General features: G+C 60.8%; 2 protein-coding genes across 2 annotated transcripts in view; one reads left to right on the forward strand and one right to left on the reverse strand.

Moving 5' to 3' along the window:
• Window positions 1–1380: 1380 nt before the first annotated feature.
• Window positions 1381–5713, reverse strand: IL11 (interleukin 11). The gene is made up of 6 exons (XM_054009567.1): window positions 5710–5713; window positions 4658–4780; window positions 3953–4191; window positions 3552–3638; window positions 2927–3085; window positions 1381–2397 (listed from the first exon to the last, which is right to left on the reverse strand). The coding sequence occupies exons 1-6, from the start codon at window positions 5711–5713 to the stop codon at window positions 2233–2235; spliced, it is 777 nt and encodes a 258-aa protein (XP_053865542.1). The 3' UTR covers window positions 1381–2232.
• Window positions 5714–6309: 596 nt separating this feature from the next.
• The window catches only part of TMEM190 (transmembrane protein 190), a 36570-nt gene continuing 15465 nt past the window's right edge, over window positions 6310–27414 (forward strand). The window contains exons 1-3 of the mRNA XM_054009568.1: window positions 6310–6316; window positions 11312–11483; window positions 25618–25691. Coding sequence (XP_053865543.1) covers window positions 6310–6316; window positions 11312–11483; window positions 25618–25691 — 253 coding nt within the window. The remainder of the gene's footprint in view (window positions 6317–11311; window positions 11484–25617; window positions 25692–27414) is intronic.

Here is a 27414-nt window from a genome sequence, read left to right on the forward strand (position 1 = left end):
AACCAGACCCCCAGGTCCAAAGACCCATTAGACTGGCTCTAGAGCTGTGGGGCAGGTCCCTAGGGCTGCGGAGCAGGAGTCTGTGTGTGGGGCTGCTCCCCCCCCCCCAATCAAGACACTGGCATTCCTTGTCCATCCATTTAGGTTTTTATTGCAAAACAGCATTTCTTTTCCACGTTCTTTTTCTTTTTAAAGCCTTTTAAAAAAGGAATAAATCGCTGGCTCAATAAATAAAATGAACGTGACCCAAATAATAATAATAATAATTAATAATAATAATTAGCAAAACAACCTGATGTTGGCATAGATAATAAATTAAATAATTTAAAACAGCCTTGTCCAATGGATTTATAAATACTGAGAGGGGGGTGACCCAAAGCAAGGGCATAAATACAGAGATGGGGGCAATTATACGGAAATACAGCCCAGCTGTGGATCTGGGATGGTAGGGGCAAAAAACCCCTAGGAGAATTTTGTGTCTGGGCAGCGCCCGACAGGGCCCCGATCTTGGCGACTCTGTGTCTGGGCAGCGCCCGGCCCGACGGGGCCCTGATCTCGTGACTCTGTGTCTGGGCAGCGCCCGGCGTGACGGGACCCCAATCTCTGTCAGCCCAATTGCTGTTATAATACATGTCACACAGACTGTCTGCCCAGGGAACTGGGATCAGCTGTAACAATGACGTGGACATTTCTCCTTGATAAGAGAATCTTGCCGAGTTTCACCACACGCACTGCTCAGCTGGTGCCCCGCAGCTGGGCTTAATTTGTGCCCCGACACCTCTGCGCTGGCAGGCTTGGTGATGAAAGTCAAAAAATTGCCTGAGCCCTGTCACCTCTTTCGTTATAAATTAAGCCCTGCCCCTCAGCCTAAACCATACTTGCAGCACCAGTCCTGGCTCCCAGACCCCCCTCCCCTCCCTGAGCCAGGGAGAGAACCCAGGAGTCCTGGCTCCCAGCCCCCTATGCTCTAAGCACTAGGCCCCACTCTCCACCCAGAGCCGGGGAGAGAACCCAGGAGTCCTGGCTTCCCAGCCTCCCCCACTCTAACCACAAGACCCCCTCCCAGAGCCGGGGAGAGAACCCAGGAGTCCTGGCTCCCAGCCCCCCCTGCTCTAACCACTAGACCCCACTCCCCTCCCCAAGCCAGGGAGAGAACCCAGGAGTCCTGGCTCCCTTCTGTTTTTTTGCCATTAACTCTTCAGGGCCAGCAGCATCTGTGAGTGTGGTGAACTTCCGGAGCAGGGTGCCGCAGGCTTTCCTGGGCCGGCGCAGGCATGAGAGCGGCTCTTGTGCCATCCCCACCCCGGACAGCAATAAATCCGTCCTCCCCCCCATCACGAAATGAAGGATTGACCGTCTGTAATTACAGAGCGGGGGGGGGGGGGGGGGTGCAGTTCAGAGCGCGGCCATTAGGGGTCACTGCTGCCCTAGGAGGAGAGCAACTGGAAGGCCTAGGACGGAGAGGAGAAAGGAGGATGAAAGAAGGGGATGAAGAAAGAAAGGGGGAAAGGATGGGAAAATCAGAGAGTAGAGAGAAGAAAGAACAAAAGAGACTGGAAGAAGAAAGAAGGAACAAAAGCGCGAAAGGAAGGAACGAAAGGAGAAGCGAAAGAGAGAATGAGAAAGAAGGAATGACAGAAGGGGGAAGAAGGAGGCGGTTGGCGTGATGGAAAGGGGGGGAAGCGGACAGAGGATGGTCCCACAGGAGGGGGCTGGGACACCCCAAGTGCAGGAGGGGTAGGAGTGAAATGCAGGGGGAGGGGGCGTGAGACTCTCCTCCTCTAGCTCCGCTTCTCCATTCCCTCGCTCCAAGGGCCTTCGTACCCCCGCCCCTCGGGTTTGGGGAGGGGGGGAATCGTTACAAGAAATGAATACAAAAAAAGAAAAATGCTAACAAGCCCCCCTCCCCCCATCTCCTACCGTAAATAAATAAATAAATAGCGCGTTGATAAATAAGAGGTTGCTACATCGGGGGACGTGGGCTAGCCACCAAGCACCCCCTGTTGGTGTGGGAGGGCCCTGGGGGTGCCATGGGTGGGGTCAGGGTCCCTGCACCCCCTGTTGGTGTGGGAGGGCCCTGGGGGTGCCATGGGTGGGGTCAGGGTCCCTGCACCCCCTGTTGGTGTAGGGGTCCCTGGGGAGCCACGGCTGGGGGCAGGGTCCCTGTGCCCTGGAATGCTGGATGGAGGACCCCAGGTGTCCCCGGGGCAGGGCCCCCCACCGCACCGGTCGTCACAGCTTGTTACGGATCAGAACCAGGGCGCGGGCGGCCCAGTCCAGGTAGAGGTGCAGGCTGTGGAAGAGGGCGTGGCCGGCCTGCACCACTGCCCAGTGGGTGCCGTGCGAGGGCAGCACGGGCAGCGGGTCGCTGGGCCGGGGCAGGTTCAGCCTGGACATCTGGGGGAGAGAGAGAGAGGGAGAGTGAGTGTGTGTGTGCCCAGCCCCCTGCTGGTGTGTATGTGTGTGTATCTCCAGCGCTGCCCCCTGCTGGTGTGTGTGTGCTCCCAGCCCTGCCCCCTACTGGGGTGTGTGTGTGTGTATGTGTGTGTGCCCGCCCAGCCCTGCCCCCTGTTGATGTGTGTATATGTGTGTGTGTCTCCAGCGCTGCCCCCTGCTGGTATGTGTGTGTGTGTGCCCAGTCCTGCCCCCCTGCTGGTGTGTGTGTGTGTGCCCAGTCCTGCCCCCTGCTGGTGTGTGTGTGTCCAGCACTGGCCCCACCCTCCAGCCAGGAGCCTCTCAGACCCCACTCCTTGTCCCCAGCCCTGCCCCATCCCAGGTACCTCAACCCCCACCCCTGATGCTAGGTGTATTCAGGCACTACCTCCAGGTGCCGTTCCCCCCCCCATACCAGGTGCCCCAAGCTCCACCCCCCAGGCCAGGTGTGTCACCTCAAGCCCCGCCCCTTTCCCCAGGCCCCGCCCCGTACCAGGTGTTCCAGGCGCTTGACCAGGCGCTCCAGCCGGGCGTGCAGGGCTCCCAAGTCCGGCTCCAGGGGCCGCAGCACCGACCCCGCCCGGCGCAGCCACTCCAGGTGCTTCTGGTAGTTCTGCAGGTCCGCGCTGAGCCGTGCCAGGCCCCCGGGCACCTGGGGCAAAGAGGGGGTTACCCACGGCCACGGAACCCCCACAGCAGGGAGCCCCCTGGGCCTGCCCTGAAGATCTGCCAGGACCCCCCCCCAGCACCTGCTGGGATCCCCCTAGACCTGAGCCCCCCCCCCCACTACACCCACCAGGATCCCCTTCAATCAGTGGCTGAGGCCCCAGGAGGAGAGGGGGGGGGTGAAACGCAGACGACCACTAGGGGCACTGCAGCCCCACTACACGGCCAAGCATTTTCCCCTCCAGTCCTGGTGGGAGTGGGGCCAGAGGGGTGGGGGGGCCTCAGCCCCTCTGTATATAGACAGGAAGGGATGTAAGCTGAGGATAGAACCCAGGCGTCCTGGCTCCAAGCCCCCCAACCACTAGACCCCCCCTCCCCTCCCAGATCTGGGATAGAACCCAGGAGTCCGGGATCCCAGGCCCCCCACCCCCCCACAGGGTGGACCCCCTCACCTGGATGTTGGCCAGCTCCACAGCGCTCATGGATAGCACGGGCAGCGTGTCCATCTTGTGCTCCCCCTCGGCCGGGTACCGGGATTTCTGGGGGAGGAAGGAGGGGATCAGATCTGGTGCAGCCCAGTCCACCCAGCCCCCACCCCTGTGTATTCTCACCACACCTCCCCCTGACACCAGTCCCATAGATGTAAAGGAGATGGGGGGGCAATACCAGGCTAGATGGGTCTGGGGGGCAGGAGGGGGCGGGGATACCAGGGTAGATGGGCCCAGAGTCTCATCTGGGGGTGAAGGAGGGATGCTGGGTAGCTGGCCTCAGGGTCTGACCCGGAGGGCGGGGGGTGGGGTTCTGGGGTAGCTGGGCCCGGGGGCTGGGGGGGGGGGTCGGGTACCAGACGTACGAAGTGATGGAACACGTGTTTGGTGTCACTCAGCAGGTTCTTGGCCAGGCTGATGATGGAGTCGAAGTCGGCCCGGGGGTCTGAGGGCTTCAGGCGGGGCGCAGGGAGCCCCTGCAGCCCCTCGCACAAACTCAGTAGCGCCACCAGCAGCCGGCACACACTGCCTGTGGGGGGAGAGAGAGAAGGGCTGAGAGCAGGGGCTGGGAGCCAGGACTCCTGGGTTCTCTCCCTGGCTCTGGGAGGAGAGTGGGGGCTAGTGGTTAGAGAAGTGGGGGATGGGAGCCAGGGCTCCTGGGTTCTCTCCCTGGCCAGCTATTAGCGCAGCTAACACATTTATGGTGGCTAAACCCCCGCCCCCCTCCGCCATCCCAGCCATGCCCCCTGCTGTGCTGCCCCTTGCTGGCCGTGCACATTGGCTCTGGGGTGGGGTGCCCTGCTGGACCCCACACACTGCGCCCCCCTTCCCCGGGGGCCGCTGGTTCTCCTCCAGAGGGGGCCGGCCGCATTCCTGGGGCCAGACAGGCCGGCCGGATTCCGCGCATTCCCGCCGGCCAGGGCCAGCCCATCGCCCACGGCTTCCGGCCCTCGCCTCCCAGCCGGGCCCGCTCCCTCCGCCTCCGGCCTCCACTCCTCGCTCTGCCCCTTTCCTCAGGTTCTCTCCCTGTCGCTGTTCCTCCTTCGCCCCTCTCGCTTCCTCCCGCTCACCCTCTGTCTCCACCGAGCGCGGACTCGGCCCCCGGGCCCGTGAAGGGTGGGTTCCTTTCACGGGAACGGGGTGGCGCTGGCATGTGCCTAAGCCAAGCTTGGCTGGATTTGTGTCCTCGCTTTCTGGGCAGACGGGGTCGGTTTGTCCCCGTTATGGGCTGTCAGAGGGATAAAGGTCACGGCTCGCTCTTGCCCGCTCCCCGTTTTCCCAGGGCCCCCCTGCCCGGAGGTGGCTGGCTGGCAGGCGAGGTGGCTGGCAGGCTGGCGGGGATTCTCCGGCCCTGACGCGCAGCTGGCAGGGGCTGCCGGAGAAGCCGGCTCAGCTGTGGTCGGAGAGCTGCCTTTATCTCCCGTCTATCTCCTGCCTCCTTCCCTGGCTGCTTCCTGTCTGCTCCTTCCCTCAGCCAGAAGGAATCTGGGCCCTTCCCTTGTGCTATGAAGCTGGGCACGGAGGAGACCCTACAATAATCAATTGGATTACAAGAGACCCTACAATAACCAACCAGGCTGTGTGTACAGGAGACCCTACAACAACAAACCAGCAGGCACTCATGGCAGACCCTACAATAACAAACCAATCTGTGTGGACAGGAGACCCTACAATAACAAACCAGTGTGTATTCATGGCAGACTGTACAATAAGAAACCAGTCTGTGTTTACAGGCGACTCTACAATAATCAACCAGTGTGCGCTTACAAGAGACCCTACAATAACAATCCAGTCAGTGTTTACGAGACATCCTACAATAAGAAACCAGTGTGTATTCATGGCAGACCTTACAATAACAAACCAATTAGTGTTTACGGGAGACCCTACAATAACAAACCAATCTGTGTGTACAGGAGACCCTACAATAACAAACCAGTGTGTATTCATGGCAGACCCTACAACAATAAACCAGTCTGCTTTTACAGAAGACCCTAAAGTAACAAACTGGTGTGCGCTTATGAGAGACCCACGATAACAAGCTGGCGTGCCTTCATGAGAGACCCTACAATAACAAATCAGCACGCACAGCCCTGGAGTTCACCAGAGTCCCTCCAAGCCTCACCCATGCCAGTTTGTTATTGTAGGGTCTCCCTGGGGAGGGGCTGTTATGATAGGGTCTTACGTCCAGTTTACTCTGGACTCCTCCACCATTTCCAAACCCAGCCTGGCCACCCCCCCACACACACACCACCACCACACACCACACACACACACCACATCCTGCTTGGTGTAACCAAGAGACACTTGGGAGTCCACCAGCCCAGAGCTGGGTGTGTTAGCACAGAGGCCCCGACACTGGGGAGCAGGAGGATGGGCTGTGGGGGCGGGGGGTAGTCCCAGCCTATAGAGGAGCAGAAGGGCCAAGAACAACCCCTCGACCCCCTCCCCGAACCCCCAGCTGTACTGGGAGGGGCAAAACCCAAGTTCCCAAGGGGGCACAAAGGGGTTAAAGTCCCCCCCAGCCATAACTGCCCCAGGCTGGGGTTAATGGGGATAACCCCCTTGTGTGCCCCTCCTCCATGCAGACCCCACAGCTGGGCTATTCTCCTCCCCTCCCCCTCAAACTTCCCTATGCTGGGATCCCCCATGTGACGAACTGGGGGGTTTTCTTGTCTCACTGAAGGGGGTTCCCCCCATGGGCCGCACAGGGCTAAGAGTGGGCATGACCTGTGAGTCCATGACACCCCATCTCCCCCCCTCTCCCCCCAGCCAGCCAGTCCCTGCCCTGGGGCCAGATGGTAGCTGGCGCCCCCTAGAGGGGACAGGCCCCAGGACCCATTTCCCGCCCCCCTGAGCCAGCCAGTCCTGAGTCCCTGCCCTGGGGCCAGAGCAAATCCGGTCAATGTCCCTTGCAGCCGAGCCCCCAGTTCTCCCCCCGCCCCGCCATGTCCCGCCTGGAGCCTGGGGGGCTGGTTTAGGTCCCTGCTTTGCTCTTCCAGCTACCTAAACCCTCCGTCTCCCATGACCTCCGGAAAGCAGCATCGGGGGTCTGAACCCGGCAAGGGGGAGGAGGAGGATGCTGGGGAGGGGGGATGGGGGCAGGAAAAGGAGGAGGTGGGGAATGGGGGTAGAGGGAGGAGGAGGTGCGGCATGGGGGAAGGGGGAGGAAAGGGAAGGGGGGATGGGGCAGGGGGAGGACAGGGGGAGGGGGAGGGTGGGGAAGGAGGAGGGGAAGGATGGGGGAGGGGGAGGGTGGGGAAGGGGAGATGGGGACGGGGGAGGATGGGGGTGGGGAAGAGGGAATGGGGGCAGGGGGAGGAGGAGGTGGGGCGGGGGGCAGGAGGAGAATGGGGAGGGGGCAGGGGGAGGATGGGAAGGGGGCATTTCACAGCAAAGGCCAATGGAAGTGGCTCAGAAACACACACAGCAGCATGTCTGGGGATAGATAGATAGATAGATAGATAGATAGATAGATAGATAGAGGGGGTGGATGGGGATAGATAGATAGATAGATAGATAGATAGATAGATAGAGGGGGTGGATGGGGATAGATAGATAGATAGATAGATAGATAGATAGATAGATAGATAGAGGGGCTGTGTGGGGATAGATAGATAGATGGGGGGATGTGGGGATGGGGATAGATAGAGGGGGTGTGTGAGGATAGATAGATAGATAGATAGATAGATAGAGGGGGTGGATGGGGATAGATAGATAGATAGATAGATAGATAGATAGATAGATAGATAGAGGGGCTGTGTGGGGATAGATAGATAGATGGGGGGATGGGGGGATGGGGATAGATAGAGGGGGTGTGTGAGGATAGATAGATAGATAGATAGATAGATAGATAGATGAGGTGGATGGGGATAGATAGATAGAGGGGCTGTGTGGGGATAGATAGATAGATAGATAGATAGATAGATAGATAGATAGATAGAGGGGCTGTGTGGGGATAGATAGATAGATAGATAGATAGATAGATAGATAGATAGATAGATAGATGGACTGTGTGGGGATAGATAGATAGATAGATAGATAGATAGATAGATAGATAGATAGAGGGGCTGTGTGGGGATAGATAGATAGATAGATAGATAGATAGATAGATAGATAGATAGATAGAGGGACTGTGTGGGGATAGATAGATAGATAGATAGATAGATAGATAGATAGATAGATAGATAGATAGATAGATAGAGGGGCTGTGTGGGGATAGATAGATAGATAGATAGATAGATAGATAGATAGATAGATAGATGAGGTGGATGGGGATAGATAGATAGAGGGGCTGTGTGGGGATAGATAGATAGATAGATAGATAGAGGGGGTGTCTGGGGATAGGTAGATAGATAGATAGATGGGTTGGCTGGGGATAGATAGATAGATAGATAGATAGATAGATAGATAGATGGGTTGGCTGGGGATAGATAGATAGATAGATAGATAGATAAAGGGGGTGGCTGGGGATAGATAGATAGATAGATAGATAGATAGATAGAGGGGGTGGATGGGGATAGATAGATAGATAGATAGATAGATAGATGAGGTGGATGGGGATAGATAGATAGAGGGGCTGTGTGGGGATAGATAGATAGATAGATAGATAGATAGATAGATAGATAGAGGGACTGTGTGGGGATAGATAGATAGATAGATAGATAGATAGATAGATAGATAGATAGATAGATAGAGGGGCTGTGTGGGGATAGATAGATAGATAGATAGATAGATAGATAGAGGGACTGTGTGGGGATAGATAGATAGATAGATAGATGGGGGGATGGGGGGATGGGGATAGATAGAGGGGGTGTGTGAGGATAGATAGATAAATAGATAGATAGATAGATAGATAGATGAGGTGGATGGGGATAGATAGATAGATGGGGTGTCTGGGGATAGATAGATAGATAGATAGATAGATAGATAGATGAGGTGGATGGGGATAGATAGATAGATGGGGTGTCTGGGGATAGATAGACAGATAGATAGATAGATAGATAGATAGATAGATAGATGAGGTGGATGGGGATAGATAGATAGAGGGACTGTGTGGGGATAGATAGATAGATAGATAGATAGATGGGGGGATGGGGGGATGGGGGGATGGGGATAGATAGAGGGGGTGGATGGGGATAGATAGATAGATTGATAGATAGATAGATAGATAGATAGATAGATGAGGTGGATGGGGATAGATAGATAGAGGGACTGTGTGGGGATAGATAGATAGATAGATAGATAGATAGATGGGGGGATGGGGATAGATAGAGGGGGTGGATGGGGATCGAGAGAAGGATTTACCACTACTATAAATGAGGTAGATCCATCATCCCCCCCCATCCATCCCCCCCACCCCTCTACCTGCCGAGCCGCCTGCCCCCACCTGGGAAGCGAGCCGGCTGGCTGACCCAAGGGCCACGCCGGGGCCTGCAGCCTGTGATGAGCTCACCCCGGCGCCTGCCAGGACCTGCTCCCCCTGAGTCACCCAGCAGGCCCCAGAACGCCCGGCCCGGCCCGGCCCCAGAGGGAGGGACAGGGTGGGTCTGGGGCTGCCCATAGGTTGCAGAAGGGGAATCCACAGGGGCAGGAGAGGAGGGGGTGGATGTAGGGACAAGAGGGGGAGGGGTGCCTGTAGGATGCAGGGGTGGGTGGCGGAGGGGCATAGTTTGGGGGGAGCCTGGGAGGTGCAGAGGACAGGAGGAGTAGGGTGAGTGGGGGTGGGGGCAGTAGGGAGAGGGTGGGGTGCCCCATGGGGTGAGATGGGGCGTGGGCAGGAGGTTTGGGTCCTGGGAGTGAAATGCTCATGGGGTGCAGAGTCTGAGAGGGGCAAGTCAGGGGGTGCTGGACTGAACCCCAATCCTGCCCCTCCCCGCCGCATTTCATTGGCCAGAGAGGAGCTGGGACGGGGGAGGGGGAGATATTGTGAGGTGGTGGGGGCTCCCAGCTTGGGTCTCACCCCCCAGAGATTGCACTGTGGGGGGAGCCTGCAGAGAGACCCAGGAACCCAGCAAATGGGGGGAGGGAACGGAATGGAGGGCGGGGGGGGCTGTTAGGACCTGATGGGGACCCCCCTCCCATCAGACTAAGACAGCTACCACCCAGCAATGCAAGAGTTAATGGCAAGGGGCCTCTGCCCCCCACCACCCCAACTTCCAGATACCCCCTCCCCCGTCCTGTGCAAACAACCCTGGGTTCCCCTAATCCTGCCTGCACCCCCCTCACCCCAACCCCCCTGTATCCCCAAATCCCTCCCTGCACCTCCTACCCCCAGGAGCCACCATACAGTCCAGTCCCCCTGTACCTCCACAATCCCCCTGCACCCCCCCAGTCTCCCTGCACCCCTATTATCCACCATCCTCCTTTACCTCCCAGCTGTATCTGGTGGGTAACCAGCCCCCAGGCCCTGCGCTTTGCTCAGCTTGGATGCTGTTGGCTGTGGGAGCCCTGCACAGACCCCACCACCTCCCCAGCACGTGGGGGGTGTTTGGGGGCCCCCACCCCACGGAGCCAGCAGCGCATGGGACCCCGGGCCTGGATCTGCACAGCAGAGGGGCTTGGTCTGGGTCTGGGTTCTAATGGGATTTGTAGGGCCCGCTGGCTGGGGGAGAGCCATGGGGTAGGAAAAGGTTAAACACACACATACACACACAGATCACAGATCTACACACAGAGATCCTTACACACAGCTCTAACACACACAGATCTACACACACCCAATCTAAATAAGATCATGCAGAGATCTATACACAGATACACACACACATACACACACAAAGAGATCTATGCACATCTCTAACACACACACACACACCCCAAGTGCCCATCAACAACCAGGCTCTCCCAGCACTGCGGGGGTTACACAAACTCACGCTGCCCCCACCCCGCCCCTGTCCTTCCACTTTACGCCCCTCTCTCTTCTGCAGCCCCCCAAGCACCCCACCCCTGGAGGAGCCTAGGCCTTCCCCCCACCATGTAACACCCCCTCCACCCACAGCTGAGACCCCCCCAAATTTCCTACACATGTCACAGCCATTTGGGGGGTGGCCACCAGGGGGCACTGGGAGCAATCCGGCCTGGGTCAGCCCTGGGCGGGGGAGGGAATCCAGCCCAGGCAGGCCGTATTAAGCTGGCCCGCGAGCCGCACCACACACCTACGTGCTCCAACGGGAGCTGCAGAGGCGGTGCCTGAGGACGTGGCAGCGCGCAGAGCTGCCTGGCCGCCCCTCTGCCTAGGAGCCGGAGAAGGGACACGCCACTGCTTCCGGGAGTTGCTTGAGGTAAGCGCCACATGGAGCCTGCACCCCTGAGCCCCTCCCGTGCCCCAACTCCCTGCCCCAGCCCTGATCCCCCTCCTGCTCTCCGAACCCCTCAATCCCAGCCCAGAGCACCCTCCTGCACCCCAAACCTCTCATCCCCAGCCCCACCCCAGAGCCCACACCCCCAGACAGAACCTGCCCCCCTTCCCGCACCCCTGCCCCAGCCCTGATCCCCCTCCCGATCTCCGAACCCCTCGATCCCAGCCCAGAGCTCTCTCCAACACCCCAAACTCCTCATCCCCTGTCCCACCCCAGAGCCCTCACCCACCCCACACACACCCAACCTCAATTTTGTGAGCATTCAGGGCCCGCCGTACAATTTCTATTCCCCAATGTGGCCCTCAGGCCAAAATGTTTGCCCACTCCTGCCCTAGCATGTCACTCTGGGCGCGTCCACACTGCCAGACACAGCCTGCGGCTCCGAGTTGGAGAACCGGGGGTGTCAGAGCCAGGGCTCCGGCCTGCGCCTGCCCGTCTCCACTGCAATCCGGAGCCCGCCAGCCCTGATCGCTGAGCTGGGCCAGCCGCGGGGCTTTCGGCACAGCGACAAGCCACCTGCCCTTCGACGGCAAGGCAGGTTTGGCCCACACCCAAACCAGACAAGATTGTATGTGATCAGTATGTGGTGCCAGCCACATGGGGGCAGGGTGTGTGAGGGGATAGATAGATAGATAGATAGATAGATAGATAGAGGGGGTGGATGGGGATAGATAGATAGATAGATAGATAGATAGATAGATAGATGGGGGGGTGGCTGGGGATAGATAGATAGATAGATAGATAGATAGATAGATAGATAGATAGATGGGTTGGCTGGGGATAGATAGATAGATAGATAGATAGATAGAGGGGGTGGATGGGGATAGATAGATAGATAGATAGATAGATAGAGGGGGTGGATGGGGATAGATAGATAGATAGATAGATAGATAGATAGATAGATAGATAGATAGATAGAGGCGATGTCTGGGGATAGCTAGCTAGATGGGGGTGTCAGGTGACAGATCGATCAATAGGGCTGCACGTATCATTCGAACACTCAGCAAGAAACCCCTCCCCAGATACAGCCTGGGCCAGGCCCCCAGCCGGAGGCACTCGCCGTCGCTTCGTTGGCTCACACCGGCTGAGGAGTTGGTCCACCCAGCTACGAGCCGCGTATCTGCCCACGTTGGTACAGCCCGAGCGTTTCCCCGGCCTGCCCCACAGCGCGAGAAATGGACACAGCAGGCGACTCCATCAACACACCACCTGGGCGTCCAGGGCACAGATGTGCCCCTCGGTGAGCCAGCCGCATCTAAGGGGCAAGAAACTGACCCATTGCGCGTGACCCATAGAGCATGTCAGATCTGCATGGCATGGGCATGCAGACATAGATATACGCAGCCATCGATACAGGAGACGAATCCGTCTATGCATTAAACATACCCTGAACCGAACAGAGGTACAATAGGCCCATGAGACCCACACAACATGCTGGCCATGAATGCTCACGAAATTGGGGGTTGGGGTGCAGGAGCGAGTGAGGGCTCCAGCTGGGGGTGCAGGAGGCTGGGACCGAGGGGTTCGGAGGGCGGGAGGGGGCTCAGGGCTGGGGCAGGGCGTTGGGGTGCAGGAGGGGGTCAGGGGTGCAGGCTCTGGGCGGCGCTTACCTCAAGCAGCTCCCGGAAACAGCGGCATGTTCTCCCTCCGGCTCCTATGCGGAAGCGCAGCCAGGTGTCTCTGCGTGCTGCCCCACCTTCAGGCACCGCCCCTGCAGCTCCCATTGGCCCTGTTTGCTGGCCAATGGGAGCTGCGGGGGCGGTGCTTGGGGCAGGGGCAGCATGTGGAACCCCCTGGCTGTCCCTACGCATAGGAGCCGGAGGGGGGACGTGCCGCTGCTTCCGGGAGCCGTGGGGAGCAAGCCCCTGACCCTGCTCCCTGGCAGGAGCTAGAGAGCCAGATTAAAACATCTGAAGGGCTGGATGCGGCCCCTGGGCCGTAGTTTGCCCACCCCTGCTATAGACAGATGCAACTCGCTGGGCACTGGATGTGTGCCTAACCACAAGCAATAGACAGATTCCCAATGCTCAGAATCAGACAGACACAGTATGTATGTGTCGCTGTAAATATAAACACGCACACACCGCGGAGTAAGATAAAAGCATCTGTGCATGCATTATATATATATACACTGTTATATGAACAGCATCTATGTCTGCATTAAATACACCTAGGCTTGGCAGGTTTCAATTTCTATTGTCATCATTTCGACAAATAATTTAAATTTGAAGTACTTCTCCCCCATTTAAATTTGCACGGCTGTGCACAACGACGGGGCTTAAGCATCTTTTAAATCAGTTTCAATATTCAATAGTCCCAGCTGTAGGAAATTCCAGGGGGGAGGAGACATAGAGACTTGATAAGAGAGGCCTGTGGGATCCGAAAAGTGAATGCCTGATCACACAAATTGTCCCCACCCGAAAAATACACCCAGAAAATACCCTTCAATCAAACTCGGATACGTTCTCAAGCAGAAGTTTTCGTACTTTGCTTTCCATTCCAATTGCTATCAATGGAAACATTTTTTTGGTTCGTCCCGGCATTTACTGATAATCTAATCCTTCCAAGTCTCCGCAGAGACAGATTGCAAATATAGAGCAACAGATACGAGATCAATACATGTAATGCTTCAGATATACACAGCATGCTAATAATATGCATCTATAGAGACAGAAGCATCAATCTATGCATTAAATATCCACCGACAGATTGCAAATGATCAATACAGACACTGCCTCAGACATACCCAGGGTGTGTCCCTACACACGCCTACGCATAAAACACAACACCGAGCTGTTACATCAAGACAGAAAGCAATTGTAACTGATCAACACAGCACATGAAACATACAAAGTACATGCATCTTGAAAGCTCGAAATCTATGTGTACAGGTACCTCTCCATGCACACACAGGGGCTAGTTACACGGCTCGGGCTAGAAAGAAAGAGAATTGTAAAGGAAGAAATTACTTCATGAAGAGGGGGGGGAAAAGCAGCAACATTTTTGGAAATTGAGGCAAAAAGGAAAAAAAAAACAGCAAAAAATCAGAACTTACTTTTCATGTTTTTAGGGATGGCCGGGGCTGAGTGGCTTTGAGGCTAAGGTAATTTTGTGGGGTCCCTGAGTTTTAACGCTTTCTTCTCCTGCAATATTTTGTCCTTTCTTCTGGTTTGGATTTTAAAGTTTGTGGGTTGCTTTGCTGTGATTTTTTTTTGTTTTTTTTTGGTCAGTTGCTTTTTGAGTTTGTTTGTACAGTTGGGTGATGGCTTTTTTCTCTCTCTCGCTCTCCCACTTTTGTTGGGTTTGGGGGCAAACGTATTTTCTTCGCGGCCACCTGCTTTCCAGAAATCCCTGGGCTTTTTTGATTACTTTTTTGAGGTAGATTGGAAGAAGAAAAAAAAGGGATCGTTTCCCTACACTTTCTCTACCAACACACACACACTCACACACACACACACACAAAAATCAACACACGCACACCTCCCACCCCGCCCTCCCCCCAGCAGGTGAAAATAAAAAAGTGCCACACAACCTCTTCCCTGTACTTTGTGTGTGTGTATGTGTGTGTGTGTGTGTGTGTGTGTGCATGTCACACCACTACAAATTGCTCTTTATATACCAGGCGCAGGGCCCTCTCTGTAAGTGTGTGAATGTTTTTTCAAAGGATGACACATCTTGACTCATTCCTTTTCCATTCAGAAAAAAAAAAAAAAAAGCAGCGCAAGAGGGAGAGAGAGAGAGAGATCACCACTCGAAAATCTCTTCCTCTGACTTACAGCACACGTTTGAAGTGGGTGGCATGCAATAGGGCAAGAGATGACACACATCTCTAGAATGCATTGCCAGCCGGCACGCTCTCCCTTTAAAATTTTCTTGGGGGGAGGGAAAGGGTGATGAAGTCATGCTCTAATCCCACCGCTGCCACCACCACTACCGCTGGGATCTCTGGGAGAGGCGTCACCCCCCACCACACACACACACACACACACACACACACACACACACCAGTGACTTTCTTTTCTTCCCCTTCACGCACACACCTGAGAGGAGAGCTGGCTGCTGGGGAGACTTTGGGAAGGGATATGAAAAAAGAAGGGTGTGGGGGGGAAGATGATAAAGAAAGAAAGAAAGAAAGATGCAGAGGACCAGCGAGAGAGATGGCGGTCGCGATAGCTAGTGACTGATGCAGGCTGACACAACGGAGATCTGGCTGCTCCCGGTTGTTTTAAACCCAGTCTAGTGGGCCAGGCCGCAGTGGGGATCTGGCTCTGTATCTCTGGCACTCTGGGGAACCGACGGACCCAGTGCCATTGGACGCCCGTTATTGGCTGGCTGGGAGGTGTGCGATGCGCTGGCTGGCTGCGGTCACTGGAATGCAGTCGGGGTGGGGGGTGAGATAACCTCCCCGTAGCCCAAGATGGACAGACGTAAAATTGATGACCAGTGTCCTTGGGGCAGCGCCGCAGCAGGAACCGTCACCCCATCTCCACTGGCAGTGACTGTCCAGGGTCTGGGGCACAGCGGCATCCCCGTGCCGGGGCTCGCACTGCATCACTAGGGCACAGCGGCGTCCCCGTGCCAGGGCTCACACTGCATCACTGGGGCACAGCGGAGCTCACACTGCGTCACTGGGGGTGCAGTGGGGTCCCTTTACTGGATCTCACACTACATCACTGGGGGCACAGCGGGGTCTCTGTGCTGGGGCTCGCACTGCGTCACTGGGGCACAGCGGGGTCCCTGTACTGGAACTCCCACTGTGTCACTGGGGGCACAGAGGGGTCTCTGTGCTAGGGCTCGCACTGCATCATTGGGGCACAGCGGAGCTCACACTGCGTCACTGGGGGTGCAGTGGGGTCCCTTTACTGGATCTCACACTACATCACTGGGGGCACAGCGGGGTCTCTGTGCTGGGGCTCGCACTGCGTCACTGGGGCACAGCGGGGTCCCTGTACTGGAGCTCCCACTGTGTCACTGGGGGCACAGAGGGGTCTCTGTGCTAGGGTTCGCACTGCATCATTGGGGTGCAGTGGTGTGTCCATGCCAGAGCTTGCACTGCATCACTGGGGCACAGCGGGATCCCTGTGCCAGGGCTTACACTGCGTCACTGGGGCACAGCAGGGTCCCTGTACCTGAGCTCTCACTGCATTACTGGGGGTGCAGTGGAGTCCCTGTACTGGAGCTCACACTGTGTCACCCGGGGCACAGCGGGGTCTCTGTGCTGGGGCTCACACTGTGTCACTGGGGGCACAGCAAAGTCCCTGTGCCAGGGCTTACACTGCATCACTGGGGCAGAGCGGGGTGTCCGTGCCGGGGCTCGCACTGCGTCACTGGTGCACAGCGGGACGTCCATGCCGGGGGTCGCACTGCATCACTGGTGCACAGCGGGACGTCCGTGCCGGGGCTCGCACTGCGTCACTGGGGCACAGCGGGGCGTCCGTGCCGGGGCTCGCACTGCGTCACTGGGGCACAGCGGGACGTCCGTGCCAGGGCTCGCACTGCATCACTGGGAACCGGAGCTCCCTCTCCCCTGTGTCCGGCTTGCTGGGAAAGCCAGCCTGGGGAAATCTCCTTCCTTGTTTGCCTCTTAAGCAAGAGCCAGGCCCAATCGATCTTCTCACACATCCGGCTCCCCCCTCCCCGGGCCGAGCTGCCCCCCCACTCCCAGCTGCTCAGGGCGTGAACAAGGAACAGCAGCCCGGGGCAGGGGGGCACCAAAACACTTCCGAAGGCTCTTAGGAAACTTAGTGTATCCCAGAGCACCCAATGCAGCCGCCTCGGGTGGAGCGCGGGGGCTGGTCTTGCCGGGACTTCTCACCCAGTGCTGAGATGCGGCCCCTCTGGGGTGGAGCGCGGGAGGCTGTTTAGGATGGAGCCATACACAGGGGCATGGGAGCCAGCACTGACGGCTAGGGGAGAGCCCCTCCCTACTGAGACCCCCCCCCGCAGCACAGCACCCCCCTAGCGCCGCACTGGAAAAGCACCCCAAGACCACCCCGAGCTCTAACCTCTAGACCCCAGGGCCTTCGGGGGGGGGGGGGAAGAGAATCGGGAAAATCTCTCCCCTAGAGCCCCAGGTCGGGTCACTGCGCTGAACTGAAAGTTGGGCTTTTCAGGGTTAAAAGGATTTTTTGGTTCTTTCGTTTTCCTCATTACATGTGTCCGTCTGGCCCCAAAGCCACCTGGGAAGGGGAGCCAGGACTCCTGGGTTCTATCCTGGCTCTGGGAGGGTCTAGTGGTTAGAGCAGGAGGCTGGGAGCCAGGACACCTGGGTTCAGACTCAGCCCTACGTAAGAGCCCAAGTGGGGGGGTGCCCCCTAGGTCCCCTCCCCGGTGCATTGTGGTCTGGTGGCCGGGAGATGAAAGCTTTGGACTTCTGCTGGCTTGGGAGACGCTGACTGTGCGGCCCTGGGGCCCTGTGTGGATTTCACAAGCACCCCCCCCCCCCCAGCCCAGGTGTGCCCCCCCTTTCCCCCCCCCGCCGGCCTGAGAGCTGAGTCAAAGCCACGCTGGTCAGTTCGGAGTCACCCCTGGAGCCGCAGCTGCCGTCAAACTGGGCTTGACACGCTCCGAGCCCCCTGGCTTCCGGCTCCTTTGCGGCTGATGTGTCAGCCGGCCCTCCTGCTCACAGGCACCATCGCCTGGGGCCCCGACTCACCCACCAGCCCCCACTCCCCTCCCAGAGCCGGGGAGAGAACCCAGGAGTCCTGGCTCCCAGCCCCCCCGCTCTAACCACCAGCCCCCACTCCCCTCCCAGAGCCGGGGAGAGAACCCAGGAGTCCCGGCTTCCAGCCGTCCCCAATCTAACCATTAGAGCCCACTCCCTTCCCAGAGCCGGGGGGAGAACCCAGGAGTCCTGGCTCCCAGCCGTGCCCAATCTAACCATTAGATCCCACTCCCCTCCCAGAGCCGGGGAGAGAACCCAGGAATCCTGGCTCCCAGCCCCCCTGCTCTAACCACTAGCCCCCACTCCCCTCCCAGAGCCGGGGGGAGAACCCAGGAGTCCTGGCTCCCAGCCGTGCCCAATCTAACCATTAGATCCCACTCCCCTCCCAGAGCCGGGGGGAGAACCCAGGAGTCCTGGCTCCCAGCCGTGCCCAATCTAACCATTAGATCCCACTCCCCTCCCAGAGCCGGGGAGAGAACCCAGGAGTCCTGGCTCCCAGCCCCCCCACTCTAACCACGAGACCCCACTCCCCCCCCCAGAGCCAGGGTGAGAACCCAGGAGTCCTGGCTCCCAGCCCCCCTGCTCTAACCACTAGCCCCCACTCCCCTTCCAGAGCAAGGGAGAGAACCCAGGAGTCCTGGCTCCCAGCTGCCCCCAATCTAACTATTAGATCCCACTCCCTTCCCAGAGCCAGGTATAGAACCCAGGAGTCCTGGCTCCCAGCCCCCCCCACTCTAACCACGAGACCCCACTCCCCCCTGCAGAGCCAGGGTGAGAACCTAGGAGTCCCGGCTCCCAGCCTTCCCCCTGCTGGCCTGTTCTGACCCACACTCCTCCCAGGGGAGGGACCCCTTTGCCTGCTTTCTGCCTTCCCAGGCACCCAGCGGGCAGCCGATGACTCTGTGTCTCTCCGTAGCCGGTGTGTGTCACTGGCACCCCGATTTACAACCCTCCGCCCGTCTCCAGGCTGTCTCCCCCCGCCCCTGCCCAGCCCGTGGGTCAGCTGCTAGGCCAGGGCAATGGAGAAGTGAGAGGGGAGCTCACTTTTCTCCCGCATAGCTGCCCCACCCCTGAGGGTTGCCCCCACGCCTGGGGTAGCTAGGGGATCCTATACCCACCAGTGTCATGGATGGAACCCAGGCATCCTGGCTCCCAGCCCCCCCACTCTCCTCCCAGAGCTGGGGAGAGAACCCAGGAATCCTGACTCCCAGACCCCCCCCCCAGCTCTAACCACTAGACCCCACTCCCCTCCCAGAGCCAGACACCCAGCTGGCCAGGTCTGGCCTCTCCGTGACCCTGGCTCTATGGGAACCGAGCTCCCAGCCCACAAGCCCCATTGACAACCTAGCAGTGTAAGGGCCCCTCTTCACAGCTGCTGGGAAGGGGCCCCCCTCGGCCTGCTGGGAAAGCCAGCCTGGGGCCAGGGGGGAATATAGGCCCCATGGTGTCTGGCCCTGACCTCACAGGGCCACGACCCCCACGGGGCTATCAGCTGTGTGTGTGTGGGGGGGTGCCCCCGGCTACCCCAGCCCCATCTGTGCCAGCAGGGGGTGCTATGGGGCATGGGGCAGGGGCTCCAGCTGGGGGTGGGGGCTCCCAGCTACCCCAGTGCCTCCTTTCCCAGCAGGGGGCGCTGTGGGGCATGGGGCGGGGGCCTCCCAGCTACTCCAGTCCCATCTCTGCCAGCAGGGGGTGCTATGGGGCATGGGGCAGGGGCTCCAGCTGGGAGGGGGGCTCCCAGCTACCCCAGTGCCTCCTTTCCCAGCAGGGGGCGCTGTGGGGCACGGGGCGGGGGCCTCCCGGCTACCCCAGCCCCACCTCTGCCAGCAGGGGGCGCTGTGTGAGCCTGGAGTAGCTGGGAGCTGTCCCCTGCCCCACTCCCTCCGGCGCCCCCTGGTGGGACAGGCCAGCCTTGCAGCTGCTCCGGGGGGGGGGGGGGGGGGCGGGAAATGAGCCTTTTCTGCGTTAAGCAGCAGCGTATCCGGCAGAGCCGCGGCCCGGGCGGCGTGTGAATGGGCCCAGTGTGCGCCGGGCTCGGTGCCAGCTCCCTCGCCATAGAAACCCCCGGCCGCAGCTGTAAACAGGCCATCAGAAATTCCCCTCCCGTGCCCGAGGGGGGGAGGCAGCGCGAGCCAGTGGAGGGAGCGGGGAGAACACGAGGCAGGCAGGGCGAGGAAAGGGGCTGCCGGGGGGAGAGGCAGGAGGGGGCCGGGCTGACGGGGGTGGGAGGATGGGGAGATGCCCCCAGAAGCCAGCTACCAGGCTGGGCTTTAGCCTGCAATATCTCAGCCTGGCGCTAGGGGGCGCTCTCCATCCCCTCCCCCCGCCCCCCGGCAGTGCCCGGTCCCCAGCCCCACACCAGGGGACTGGAGGGTTGGACACACTGCTGCCCTCTGCAGGATGCACTGAGAACTGCCCTCTCAAGGCCTCGTTAGCGCTAAGACACGGTTCCCCAAACCGTGAAGCGTGCCCGCCTGGGGGGGGTGCAAAGGACTGTTCAGGAGGGGCACAGCTGGGGCGCAGGCCAGCCCCCATCGGGGATGGGAAGGGAGCCCCACCCAGCTCCTCTCCCAGCCCCGCCCCTGCCCGCGGCCCCCTTACCCAGTCTGTGTCCCCCCCCCACAAAGCTGCAGCCCCACTCCCAGCCCCAGCTGGGGGGGGGGGGGGGGGTTTGGACAAGGGGTGTGTGTGACCCTGAAAAGTCTGGGGACCATTGCACTAAGAGCTGGGGAGAGATTTAGAGAAACATGTTTTACTGAAGATGGGGAAACTGAGGCACAGAGTAGGGCGGGTGATGGACTGAGGTCACACGGCAAATCAGAGGCAGAGCGAACCCAGGAGTCCTGGCTCCTGGGCCCCTGCTCTAACCAATAGACCCCACTCTCCTCCTAGAGCCGGGGAGAGAACCCAGGAGTCCTGGCTCCCAACCCCCTCCTCCTGCCCCATCTATGTGTCTGGCACGATGGGTCCCAAGCTCACTTGGGGCCAGGAGCTTTTATCGTAATGCCCTTCACAAGACATTTACTCTCTCCGGAGTGAAAATCTCTACTTGTGACTTGTTTTTATTCACTCTATTAACCTGGGAACATTCACATGGCGAAGGGGAATATTCTTCTCTGATATGGAGCCAAGGGCTAAATCACTGGGGTAGATGGGCCTGTGGGGTCTGATCCGGGGGAAGGCATGATACCAGGGTAGATGGACCCGGGGGCTGATGGGGGGGGATGGGAGGAGGCGGGATACCGGGGTAGATGGGCCCGGAGGGCTGATGGGGGGGGATCGAAGGAGGCGGGATACCAGGGTAGATGGGCCCGGGGGCTGATGGGGGGGGATGGGAGGAGGCGGGATACTGGGGTAGATGGGCCCGGGGGCTGATGGGGGGGGATCGAAGGAGGTGGGATACCGGGTTAGATGGGCCCGGGGGCTGATGGGGGGGGGATCGAAGGAGGCGGGATACCGGGGTAGATGGGCCCGGGGGCTGATGGGGGGGGATCGAAGGAGGCGGGATACCGGGGTAGATGGGCCCGGGGGCTGATGGGGGGGGATCGAAGGAGGTGGGATACCGGGGTAGATGAGCCCGGGGGCTGACGGGGGGGATCGAAGGAGGCGGGATACCGTGGTAGATGGGCCCGGGGGCTGATGGGGGGATCAAAAGAGGCGGGATACCGGGGTAGATGGGCCCGGGGGCTGATGGGGGGGGATCGAAGGAGGTGGGATACCGGGGTAGATGGGCCCGGGGGCTGATGGGGGGGAATCAAAGGAGGTGGGATACCGGGGTAGATGGGCCCGGGGGTTCATGGGGGGGATTGAAGGAGGTGGGATACCGGGGTAGATGGGCCCGGGGGCTGATCACGGGGGGATGGGAGGAGGCGGGTTACCGGGGTAGATGGGCCCGGGGGCTGATCCGTGGGGGATCGAAGGAGGCGGGATACCGGGGTAGATGGGCCCGGGGGCTGATGGGGGGGGGAAATCGAAGGAGGTGGGATACCGGGGTAGATGGGCCTGGGGGCTGATGGGGGGAGGGATCGAAGGAGGCGGGATACCGGGGTAGATGGGCCTGGGAGCTGATCCAGGGGGATGGGAGGAGGCGGGTTACCGGAGTAGATGGGCCCAGGCGCTGATCACGGGGGGATGGGAGGAGGCGGGATACCGGGGTAGACGGGCCCGGGGGCTGATGGGGGGGGAATCGAAGGAGGTGGGATACCGGGGTAGATGGGCCCGGGGGCTGGTGGGGGGGGGATCGAAGGAGGTGGGATACCGGGGTAGATGGGCCCGGGGGCTGATGGAGGGGGATCGAAGGAGGTGGGATACTGGGGTAGATGGGCCCGGGGGTTCATGGGGGGGATTGAAGGAGGTGGGATACCGGGGTAGATGGGCCCGGGGGCTGATCACGGGGGGATGGGAGGAGGCGGGTTACCGGGGTAGATGGGCCCGGGGGCTGATCCGTGGGGGATCGAAGGAGGCGGGATACTGGGGTAGATGGGCCCGGGGGCTGATGGGGGGGATGGGAGGAGGCAGGATACCGGGGTAGATGGGCCCGGGGGGCTGATGGGGGGGAATCGAAGGAGGTGGGATACCGGGGTAGATGGGCCCGGGGGCTGATGGGGGGGATCGATGGAGGTGGGATTCCGGGGTAGATGGGCCCGGGGGGTGATGGGGGGTATCGAAGGAGGTGGGATACCGGGGTAGATGGGCCCGGGGGCTGATGGGAGGGGGATCGAAGGAGGTGGGATTCCGGGGTAGATGGGCCCGGGGGCTGATGGGAGGGGGATCGAAGGAGGTGGGATACCGGGGTAGATGGGCCTGGGGGCTGATGGGGGGGGGCGTCGAAGGAGGTGGGATACCGGGGTAGATGGGCCTGGGAGCTGATGGGGGGGATCGAAGGAGGTAGGATACCGGGGTAGATGGGCCCCGGGGCTGATGGGGGGGGATTGAAGGAGGTGGGATACCGGGGTAGATGGGCCCGGGGGCTGATGGGGGGGATCGAAGGAGGTGGGATACCGGGGTAAATGGGCCCGGGGGCTGATGCGGGGGGATCGAAGGAGGTGGGATACCGGGGTAGATGGGCCCGGGGGGCTGATGGGAGGGGGATCGAAGGAGGTGGGATACCGGAGTAGATGGGCCCGGGGGCTGATCCAGGGGGGATTGGAGGAGGTGGGTTACCGGGGTAGATGGGCCCGGGGGCTGATGCGGGGGGATCAAAGGAGGTGGGATACCGGGGTAGATGGGCCCGGGGGCTGATGGGGGGAGATCGAAGGAGGTGGGATACCGGGGTAGATGGGCCCGGGGGCTGATGGGGGGGATCGATGGAGGTGGGATTCCGGGGTAGATGGGCCCGGGGGGTGATGCGGGGTATCGAAGGAGGTGGGATACCGGGGTAGATGGGCCCGGGGGCTGATGGGGGGGATCGAAGGAGGTGGGATACCGGGGTAGATGGGCCCGGGGGCTGATGGGGGGGGATCAAAGGAGGTGGGATACCGGGGTAGATGGGCCCGGGGGCTGATGGGAGGGGGATCGAAGGAGGTGGGATACCGGGGTAGATGGGCCCGGGGGCTGATGGGGGGGATCGAAGGAGGTGGGATACCGGGGTAGATGGGCCCGGGGGCTGATGGGGGGGATCGAAGGAGGTGGGATACCGGGGTAGATGGGCCCGGGGGCTGATGGGAGGGGGATCGAAGGAGGTGGGATACCGGGGTAGATGGGCCTGGGGCTGATGTGGGGGGCGTCGGAGGAGGTGGGATACCGGGGTAGATGGGCCCGGGGGCTGATGGGGGGGATCGAAGGAGGTAGGATACCGGGGTAGATGGGCCCGGGGGCTGATGGGGGGGGAATCGAAGGAGGTGGGATACCGGGGTAGATGGGCCCGGGGGCTGATGGGAGGGGGATCGAAGGAGGTGGGATACCGGGGTAGATGGGCCTGGGGGCTGATGGGGGGGGGGCGTCGAAGGAGGTGGGATACCGGGGTAGATGGGCCTGGGAGCTGATGGGGGGGATCGAAGGAGGTAGGATACCGGGGTAGATGGGCCCGGGGGCTGATGGGGGGGGATCGAAGGAGGTGGGATACCGGGGTAGATGGGTCCGGGGGCTGATGGGGGGGATCGAAGGAGGTGGGATACCGGGGTAAATGGGCCCGGGGGCTGATGGGAGGGGGATCGAAGGAGGTGGGATACCGGGGTAGATGGGCCCGGGGGTTCATGGGGGGGGGGTATCGAAGGAGGTGGGATTCCGGGGTAGATGGGCCCGGGGGGCTGATGGGGGGGGATCGAAGGAGGTGGGATACCGGGGTAGATGGGCCCGGGGGCTGATGGGGGGGGATCGAAGGAGGTGGGATACTGGGGTAGATGGGCCCGGGGGGCTGATGGGGGGGGATCGAAGAAGGTGGGATACCGGGGTAGATGGGCCCGGGTGCTGATGCGGGGGGATCGAAGGAGGTGGGATACCAGGGTAGATGGGCCCGGGGAGCTGATGGGGGGATGTTTTTCAGCTGGTTCCCTGCCAGGGTGATGAAATTCTGGTATTTTCAGGGACAGCCCCGGCCGGTCAGTTCCTGTCCCGTCCCCCCGCCCCACACACACACACACACACTGGTTTACAAAACAAACACTTGGAAATCCTGACCCGCGTCCAAGACAGGAAGGTCAAAGGGGGGGCCGAGGGGGGGCCGAAGCGGAGGCGGGCTGGGGGCCGCGACTCACGTCAGCGCCTCATTGTAATGGAAACCGGAGCTGGGCCACAACCACCACAGGCCTCGCCAGAATAACACCCCTCCCCCCCCTCCAATGGCCCCCCCCCAGCCACTGCTCCCCCCTGCTCCCCAGCCAGCGCCCCCTCCCCATGCCCCACAGTGCCCCCTGCTGGGACAGGCTGGGGTGGGGGCAGGGCAAGAGAGGTGTATCCCGGCTGGGGGGTACGGGACTGGGGGGTGTTCAGTGCAGGGGACGTGTATCCAGGCTGGGGGGTTACAAGTCTGGGGTGGCAAGCCAGGCTGGGGGGGTTACGGGACTGGAGGGGTCAGGGCAGGGGACGTGTATCCCGGCTGGGGGGGTACGGGGCTGGGGGGGGCAGGGGACTTGTATCCCGGCTGGGGGGTACGGGGATAGGGGGTGCAGGGGACGTGTATCCCGGCTAGAGGGTACAGGGCTGGTGGGGGCAGGGCAAGGGACGTGTATCCAGGTTGGGGGGTTAAAGGTCTAGGGGGGGCAAGCCAGATTGGGGGGGTACGGGGCTGGGGGGGTCAGGGCAGGGGACGTGTAACCCGGCTGGGGGGTACGGGGCTGGGGGGGGCAGGAGACGTGTATCCCAGCTGTGGGGTACGGGGCTGGGGGGGGCAGGGCAGGAGACATGTATCCCGGCTGGGGGGTACGGGGCTGGGGGTAGGGCAAGGGGCGTGTATCCCGGCTGCGGGAGTACGGGGCTGTGGGGGTCAGGGCAGGGGACGTGTATCCCGGCTGGGGGGGTACGGGGCTGGGAGGGGGCAGAACAGGAGATGTGTATCCCGGCTGTGAGGTACGGGGCTGGGGGGGGTCAGGGCAAGGGGCGTGTATCCCGGCTGGGGGGTACGGGGCTGGGGGCAGGGCAAGGGGCGTGTATCCCGGCTGGGGGGTACGGGGCTGGGGCTGGGGCGGGGGCAGGGCAGGGGACGTGTATCCCGGCTGGGGGGTACGGGGCTGGGGCGGGGGCAGGGCAGGGGACGTGTATCCCGGCTGGGGGGTACGGGGCTGGGGCGGGGGCAGGGCAGGGGACGTGTATCCCGGCTGGGGGGTACGGGGCTGGGGCGGGGGCAGGGCAGGGGACGTGTATCCCGGCTGGGGGGTACGGGGCTGGGGCTGGGGGCAGGGCAAGGGGCGTGTATCCCGGCTGTGGGGTACGGGGCTGCGCGGGGGCAGGGCAGGGGACGTGTATCCCGGCTGTGGGGTACGGGGCTGGGGCGGGGGCAGGGGGCAGGCCAGGCTGGGTGTGGTTGTGCCGCCTGGAGCCGGACACTCCTTCCTGCCCCGTCCACACGCAGCAGACAGACGACGGACGACGGACGGTTTCCCTGCGTGACTCAGGACAGACAGACTGTCTCAGCCCCAGGCCAAGGTGTGTGTTGTGGGGGGAGGAGAAGACGGAATCGGAATGTTGGGATCAGCTGCTCAGTCCCCCCCTCCGCCCCCCTCCCCGGGTCACCATCCTGCCCAGCCTATGAGGGGCGCTGCAGGTCACTGTCACAGTGGATGGGGACTGGGTCCCCCCGGTGTATCCCTGGGGGAGGGGGCCAGGGATCGTCTGAAGGCAGGGATCGGGGTCCCCTGCGTATCCCAGGGCAGTGGCAGGGCTGGGTGGGGGGCAGGGATCAGGGTCCCCTGTGTATCCCAGGGCTGGGGGGTGGCGGTAGGGTGACCAGACAGCAAATGTGAAAAATTGGGCGTGGGTGGGGGGTAATAGGAGCAAAAATCGGGACTGTCCCTATAAAATCAGGACATCTGGTCACCCTAGGTGGGGATCAGGGGTTCCTGTGTATCCTGGGGTGGGCAGGGCTGGGGGGGCAGGGATCGGTCCCCCTGTGTATCTTGGGTGGGGGTCAGGGCTGGGGGGGCAGGGATCGGTCTCCCTGTGTATCTTGGGGGGGGGGGTCAGGGCTGGGGGGGGCAGGGATCGGTCCCTCTGTGCTACGGGGTTTCTGGGAGGCACAGGGCGGGGGGGGGGGGGGGGGGGGGGCTGCCAGGCTGGGATCTGCCTGCGTGGACAAGTGAAGACAAAGCCGGGGAAGGAATGTGGTACGGGGGGGGGCGGGGAGGGGGGGGCACTTGCTGGTGCCAAGGAAAACAGCCGTTGGAAGGGTAAATATTTAGCTCCAAGGTGACGGGGGAAGCGGCTTGGCCCTGGCTCCCCGCCCGAGGCCTGCGCAGCCTCACCTGACACCGGGCTGGGGAAGGTGAGAGCGTCGCCGTGCTGGGCGGTTCCCCTTCCTGTCAGTGCGCCTCCAACTGCCCCAGGGCGGGCGGGCAGGGCCTGGAGAGGGGCATGGCTAGGGGACTGGGCACAGAGATGCACGGCTCAGGGGCCTCACTGAGTACTCAAGACGTACACTGCACAGCTTCGCACACTGCATAGATGTACACAGTCCGCACACTGCAGGGCTATAAACACTGCACACTGCATAGATGCACTGCATAGTTCTGCATACTGCATTGTTACATTGCAGGACTATACATAATGCACACTGCAGGGCTCCGTGCACCACACAGATACACTGCAGGGTTACACACTGCATAGATACACTGCAATTCGGTGCACTGCACAGATACACTGCAAGGATATACACACAGCATACTGCATAGCTACACTTCAGGGCTTTGCAAATTTCACAGATACGCTGCAGGGCTTTGCTCACTGTCACTGCATGGCTCTGCACACTGCGCATTGCATGGCTCTCTGCACTGCGTAGCTGTGCCACACACACTGTCCCTGCACACGGCCAGGCTATAGACCCTGCCTAGTTAGCCCCGCCGTGTACATGCACTGCACACACTGCCCAGCCCTGCACACGGCCCGTACAGCCCCTGCTCACTGCCCCCCACCCCCGCATGGCTCTGCAGGCTGCTCACTGCCTTTCAGGCCATGGTGCACAAACACTGCCCACCGCACGGCCTTGCCCATTGCACCTTGGGGTCCTGCCCCAGTAGCTGTCACCTTGTCAGAGGCCACCAAGCTCGTGGCCTCTGGGCGGTCTGCGCCAGGGAGCAGGAGCCAAACGGCTCGGGACGGGCTGACTCGGGGAGGGGTGTCTTCCCAGGGAGCCTGTTTGATGGCGTGTGTGTGT

This window comes from Malaclemys terrapin, chromosome 20, assembly GCF_027887155.1.
Source record: "Malaclemys terrapin pileata isolate rMalTer1 chromosome 20, rMalTer1.hap1, whole genome shotgun sequence".
In the NCBI taxonomy this organism is placed as follows: Eukaryota; Metazoa; Chordata; order Testudines; family Emydidae; genus Malaclemys; species Malaclemys terrapin.